This window comes from Octopus bimaculoides, chromosome 6 (genome assembly GCF_001194135.2).
Source record: "Octopus bimaculoides isolate UCB-OBI-ISO-001 chromosome 6, ASM119413v2, whole genome shotgun sequence".
NCBI classification, from domain to species: Eukaryota; Metazoa; Mollusca; class Cephalopoda; order Octopoda; family Octopodidae; genus Octopus; species Octopus bimaculoides.
In genome coordinates this window covers 84,833,991-84,841,664 of record NC_068986.1, presented here as the reverse complement: position 1 = coordinate 84,841,664, position 7,674 = coordinate 84,833,991, and the positions used below count along the sequence as shown (strand labels likewise).

General features: G+C 35.5%; 1 protein-coding gene across 1 annotated transcript in view; it reads right to left on the bottom strand.

The window, feature by feature from the left end:
• The window catches only part of LOC106877398 (mucin-4), a 49,009-nt gene that overhangs the window by 16,391 nt on the left and 24,944 nt on the right, over positions 1-7,674 (bottom strand). The window contains exon 14 of the mRNA XM_014926292.2: positions 2,070-2,234. Within this exon, the coding sequence (XP_014781778.2) occupies positions 2,070-2,234 (165 nt within the window). The remainder of the gene's footprint in view (positions 1-2,069; positions 2,235-7,674) is intronic.

The following is a 7,674-nucleotide window of genomic DNA, read 5'->3' as shown; positions in this document are numbered from 1 at the left end:
GTGTGTGTGTGTGTGTGTGTGTGTGTGTGTGTGTGTGTGTGTGTGTGTGTGAGTGTGTGTGTGTGTCGTGTGTGTGTGTATGCGTGTGTTGGTATGTGTGTGTAATAACAAGAAATACTTTACGGATGGAGATTTTATATTTTTATTAATACACTGCTACATATGTTTCTGCAAAACATGTATTATAACGGGATCACCTCAACATATCTATAGGGCGTGCTTAAATATTATTTAGAATATCCATGGACGTTATAGGAGCCCGTTAATTCGAAATGCATACTTCTTCCGGCAATTTTTGCATTAATTTTCGTCGGATTTTCTTGTTGTATAAACTTCAAGATATTAATCATTCTACACCGATCAGTAGGCAGATGAATTGACAGCGAGAAGAAATCTGAGCATATAGTTTTATTCCTTGTTTACATATTAATGCTGATTGACATGGAAGTTGGGAATGAGAAAGTAAAAGAAAAGAGGATGAAGAAGATAAATTAATATGGTCATCTATATTGTAGTTTGCAAGAATTCACAGGCACCGCCTGTTAAACAAACAGCTTTTTGATTGGTGTAGAAAGATTAATATACTGAAGTCTAAACAAAAGGAAGATCCGATGAAAATTAATGCAAAAATTGTCTGACGAATGAAGCATGTCGAATTAATGGGCTTCCATTCGGACCATAGATATTATAAATAATATTTAATAATACCTTATGGATATAGTGAAGTGGTCCCATAAATATGCATGTCCTGCTGAATCATATGTATAAACATCTCCATTCGTGATGTATTTCTCGTTATTAATATATTTATCCTACGTTGCATGACGTACCGCATAAACAACAATCCCATACTGTTATCTCGGCAAGTAGGGAATGATATACGGTAACCAGCAACAAATAGTATAGAAACTTTTATAAGTACACGGGGAGAATCTGTCATATACAAAGTGTATGTTTGTGTATGTGTGAGTGTGCGTGCGTGCATGCGTGCGTACGTACGTGCGTGCGTGCGTGCATGCGTGCGCACGTGCATAAACACTAATGATGAATATGGTTGTAAGTAAATATGCGTATTTTTCGATCGCGTAGGTGGAGCAAAGATGGTAACACCTACACCGTTATCTATTCATGAAATCAGGAAGAAAGGAAGAAACTACCTTTTGCTTGGAGATCTAGCTGAAATACTTGTAAGATATTGGACTGAAGTATAAGTAACATGGGTCAGTGAATCTTTATTAGTTTTATTTTATCATTTTAAATCTGTCAGGTGAGAAAGACAATATGTATAACTCTTTTCATGGCCTCCGAAAACAGATGCAAAGTGAAGAAGAAAAAGAGTTATTGTCACGCCGGAGACATGGTTCAAACGCTGTCAATAGAGTACCGTTAAAGGCAGGCTGCTAATACAGAGATTATGTTTGTGTTCAATGGATGAATATCATTACACAGAAACAGAAAGCTTTGTTCTCACGGGTTTCAACACAATATATATTTTCTTTTGAGTGTCAATCACTCAGCTTTTTCTCATCGGAGGCTGTTGTAGGTGATGCTTGTCCTCAGTACAGCATAGCTGGATTGAATCGGGATTACATACTTTTGAAGTTTATTATGTAACACAATCCCATCCTAGCTCGTTATATTCGATAGTATTATTAGATAGAGTCACTGGATAACAATTTCGACCCATGCATGATTGGCAACTATTTGACTGACTCACTAACGTTGAAAATAAAAAATGAGCTTAATGCTATTTAAACTTATAAATGTAAGAGAAAACCTAATGTTAAAAATTATTTTTTCTATTGTATCCATATTTCTACTTTACTGCATTTTAAATGTATCGGTATCTTAACTGAGTTAGTACGAGAGATTTGTCAGTTATAAATTTTGTCTATTAATTATTAATTACAGTTTATGCTTAATTAATTAATGTTTAAGCACTTGTAAATACTATTTTTTTTGAATTCGAAAGACACTCTTCTTTGCAATAAATAAAAATACATTGAGATGATGTGAGTTGAATATTGTTTGGTGTTAGTTTCAGAATACTGTGAGTAGATATATGTTACCTAGACAACGGAATGTTGCATTGTTCAAAACGTAACCCTGTGGACAATTACACCGGAAAGATGTATTTTGGGCTCTGTGTTCGTCTGGATGTAAGTCTGTACATTTTCCTATCCCAGGGCAAGGATTACCGCTGCATCCATCAAAGTCTTTTTCACAGTTATCACCTGTTGATTAAAACGTAACATTATTATTAGAAAGACAATTTTTAGAGAATTTATAATAATAATGAAATAACGTATATTATCATATTTATTAAAACTAAAACAATGCAAGTTACAAAGCATTAAAAGTTTAGGTCGGTATTAATTCTACTATTTGGTATTTAAACTATTCCAAAGTTAGGACCTCTTCTTCAGAAAAATCTACGTAGGAAAGGTATTGATCGCTGTCACCTCTTGAATAGTGAAATACAAGATACGAATACTAATCATCGATGACAGTTTAACTGTTTATAACTTCTTTTAGCTTCAAAAAATATTTGAAAACATTTATACATATATATACCAGACATGCTTCATGAAGATTATACTATTCTATTATTACTAGCAGAAATACTCGACGTTTCCTGGGTTAAAGAAAATAAGGAAATTTAGAAATGCCTTTTAGATCTCTAACATGACACATAGACTACGCAGGTCTTACCTCCTAGTAACTGAGATACCAACTTCATACTTTAATAACCCGGCGTGTCCTAGGTTATTGAAAATGATGAAATTTAAGTATGTCTTTTAAATCTCTAAGTAAACTGAAACATGGATGATGCAGTTCTCAACAGTAATTAGCTGAGGTACAAAAAAGTCAATAACATGTTTTATCCGAATTCTCACAGTTAAAATTGTTAAAAAAAAAAACAGGTAATTCTTTGATTTTGCAATCACCTTCAATTGTCAGTATTTATTTGAAACACATATCTGAAACTGCATAAATTGAAGAAGAGCCGGCCTGCGGGCGCTCCCCTCCTGCTAATAAGTACATTTAACAAAAATTCTATCAGATGACGTGAGTATAAACAAATGTGTGGAAATAAATCCGGAAATCAGTCACAGTTTAATTATGTAGAGCTTCTAAATATATGATGTTTTGAGCGTGTCCTTTAATTGGTGTATAAATGAAAAGATTTTGGGGAGTTCCAACCTGCGAACATCCAACATATAATTGCCCATGAGAGAAGCAAGGTGAAGTCCAACAACATTGAGAGACTGTCCTTCAGACTTCTTTATTGACATAGCGAAACTTAGTTTCACTGCGAACTGGAACCGTTTAAATTCAAAGGGGTGGTCATATGGGATTAACGCAATCCGTGGAATGAGGACATCCCTTATAATTTCCAGACATTATATTGAAAGATTTCAGACAAAAATCATGCCTCCTCATTGATATGACTGTCCCAATCGATATAAACGCATCTGTCAAGACCTACCAAAAACTGAGCAAGTATAAAGACCTTGAAATAAAAATTAGCAAAATGTGGAACCTCAAGACTAAAACAATACCTATTGTCATAGGTGTCCTAGAAATGATAGCAAAAGGGACTGATTGCTACCTAGCTCAGATACCAGGAAACTCCCAAAATGGCAGAAATTGTAAAGACAGTGTTCATGGGAACTTCCCATATCCTACGTAAAATAATGTCCATGCAATCTAAAAAATTCCCACATAATGTTCTTATTGTTTCTTAAACATTCTCTGGAACAACACTATGTACAAAACCAAATACATGGCACTCTAGGCATAACACGAACATGAACTTCTAACTTGTCTCTTGAGTTCTCTGGCTGAGACTTGGAGCCAGCTTGTACAAATGCAAAGCAAAAGTCAGACATGAAATACTACTACTACTACTACTAATGATAATAATAATAATAATAATAATAATAATAATAATAATAATAATAATAATAATAATAATTATAATAATAATAAAGCACTTACTCTTCAATGGTTAGTATCTTCTGGTTTAAAATCAGAAACAGAAGGGTTATCATAGCAGCCCAAGATCAATGCCTACCTACAAGGACCTACCAAGCCAAAATATCAAAGAACGGCATAGCCCAACATGTCGTGAATGTAAACAACAAAATGAAACCATTTGACATGTCTCCATGTGCAGTCTTCTTGCGCCTACAGAGTATCTCAACAGGAATGATAGAGCAGCACTGAGTAATTTGCAAAAATCTGAACCTGCCCCATGATAAAAGCTGGTGGGAACACAAGCCACCTACAGTGCTTGAAAATGAACACATCTCATTCCTCTGGAACTCCACCGTTCAAACTGACAGAAAGATAGACGCGAATAGGCCAGACATTGTGTTCTTTTCTACTCTAGGCACAAGGCTAGAAATTAAATCGCACCTAGTACGCAACTAGTACTTAATTTATCGACCCTGAAATGATGAAAGGCAAAGTCGACCTCGGTGGAATTTGAACTCAGAACGTAACAGCAGACAAAATACCTATTTCGTTATTGCCTACAAGGGGCTAAACATAGAGGGAACAAACAAGAACAGACGAACGGATTAAGTCGATTACATCGACCCCAGTGCGTAACTGGTACTTAATTTATCGACCCCGAAAGGATGAAAGGCAAAGTCGACCTCGGCGGAATTTGAACTCAGAACGTAACGGCAGACGAAATACCGCTAAGCATTTCGCCCGGCGTGCTTAACGATTCTGCCAGCTCGCCGCCTTAGGCCATACATTATATTGAAAAAGTTCAGGCAAAAATCATGCCTCTTCATTGATATTACTGTTCCAAGACCTACCAAAAACTGAGCAAGTATAAAGATCTTGAAATAGAAATTGGCAAAATGTGGAACCTCAAGACTAAAACCATACCTGTTGTCATAGGTGCCCTAGGAATTATAGCAAAAAGGCTGATTGCTACCTAGCTCAGATATCAGGAAACCCCCAAATGGCAGAAATTCAAAAGATAGTGTTCATGAGGACTGCCCATATCTTGCGTAAAATACTGTCTATGTAATCTCGAATTTTAAAACAAACTTACAATTTACTTATATTTTCCTAAACATTCTCTAAAACAATACTATGTTGACAACCAAAGATATGGCACCCTAGGCATAACATGAACGCGAGCTTCTAAGTTGTTGTCTATTGAGGTCTCTGGGGGAGACCTGGAGTCAACTCGTACAAATACAAAGTAAAATCAAACATATAACAACACCACCACCACCACCACCACCAACAACAACAACAACAACAACAACAACAACAACAACAACAACAACAACAACAACAACAACAATAATAATAATAATAATAATAATAAAAATAATAACAATACATACCTCTAACAAGACCCTATAACAAAACGTACTGATACAATATCCCCCCCTCCCAAAAAATGCTTAACGCATCACGCAACACAAGGGTGTAACAGATGATGCAATAAAATGTTATTAGAAATGTTCAGATGTCGAGAAACAATAATGATGATGACGATGTTGACGAACTTTACCTTACCTCAGTGTATGAGCGACAAGAGTTTCGGAAAAACTCTGGTTGTAACAGCGAAAATGAATCTGGACCTTTAAGGGAAGGCCACTCTCTCGGCAATGGAACAGTAAAGAATCAGACTGACCACAGATGTCATCCTAATAGAGCATCAGCAGATAATAGAGCAAAGAGGAGGAAGTGGACTAGCGTAGAAAACAGGATAATGATACAGTTCTACTTAGGAAGTGAACCTAAGAAAGGGATTACAGAAAACAGATATTATCATTTTGGGTACAGAAAGGTATTTTAAAGTGACTGAGCAGTGTATAGTTGATCAAACTAATGCCATTAGAAGAAAGTCGATGATATAATTGAAGGTAGAAGAGACTGGAAAGAAGACTGAAAATATAAAAGACACAAGAGGACTGAAAATATAAAAGACACTAACTTATTGATCTACGCAGTGGGGATAGTAGTCACCAGAAGATTAGGTATCTGACGGGAAAAGATAAAAAAAAAGAACAGAGCAATTGTGGAAAAGGAGACAAGGTATCAGTTCAGAAATAATAATAGAAAAATTAACCACTTGTTCTACATGGATGATTTGAAGCTTTTTACTAAGAATGAAATAGAGATAGATTCCTTAAAACAGATTGTAGGACTCTTAAGCAAAGATATAGGCGTGGAATTTGGCATAGATAAGTCTGCAATATTAGTCATGAGAAGAGAACAGGTAGTCAACAGCGAAGGCAGTGAATTACCACAGGGCCAGACATTAAAATCATTGAAAGAAGGAGAGAGGTATCTGACAAAGTACTAACTACAAAAATGAAAGCGAAAATTGAAAAGGAGTACACCAGAAGGGTGAGGAACCTAATGAAGTCAAAGCGATGTGGTCCGAATCTAGTGAAGGCTGTAAGTCCTTGAACAGTATCATTACTTAGATACGCAACAGTTTTTGTAGATTGGACATAAACAGAATTAGCGCAGCTGGACAAAAGAAATAGGAAGGAATTCACTATGAATGGAGCAATGCACCAAAGGGCAGGATTAGAAAGTTTAAACCTACCTAGATAGGAAGGTGGAAGCGGGTTAATATCAGTGGAAGACTGTGTGTACTTAGCTAGAGTAGATATAGTGAACAAAGTTTATTAAAGGCTGCTAGAGCCACAGCAAGACATAGGGAAACTAAAATACCAAACGAACTTCAAAAACTAGAAAAAAGAACAGAAATTATCTGACTAGCAGGAGAAGGTGTTACATAGTAGATTCCCAAAGATAGTTGCAGCAAATAGTAGTAGTGAGACATGGATATGGTTGCAGAAAAGAAAGCTGAAGAGGGAGACAGAAAGATTGTTAGAAGCTGCACAACATCAAGTATTGAGGACTAATTGGATAAAAGCCAAAATAGACAAAAACCAAGTAGACTTCCAATGTAGATTATGCAAATCAAAAGCGGAAACTGTTACTCATATAGTAAGTGAATGTAGCATGCTGGCACACAAAGAAGACAAGAAAAGACATAATAATCTAGGGAAAGCAATCCACTAGAAGCTTTGTAGAAAGCTAGGATTTGAACATACTTATAAATGGTATGAACATAAATCTAGTAAATTACTAGAATGTAAGAAATAAAATATGTTGTGGGACTTAAACATTTAGACTGACATAGTAATAGAAGCTAGAAGACCTGATTTAGATAACGAGAACAGAAAGTGCCAGATAATTAACTTTACAATCGCAAATGATGAAAAAAATAATATGAAACGTATAAAAGAAATAACAAAGTACGAGGAGCTAGCTTTTGAATTACAGAGATTATGGAAAGTGCGGGTAAACTGCATCCCAGTAGTTATAGGTGCATTAGGAACTGTCGTAAAAGATTTGAACAGATAGATTGAGGAAATACGCATAAAACCCAGTTTAGTACAGCTGCAGAAAACAGTGTTATTAGGGACAGATAGGATATTTAGGAGGGTCCTTAGCATCTAAGTTTACTTGTTGTAGCTCGAAGCTAGGATTTTTTCTTTTCCAGTAGTCTCATCTGTAGCGTGTATATGAATAATAATAATAATAATAATAATAATAATAATAATAATAATAATAATAATAATAATAAGAAGAAGAAGAAGAAGAAGAAGAAGAAGAAGA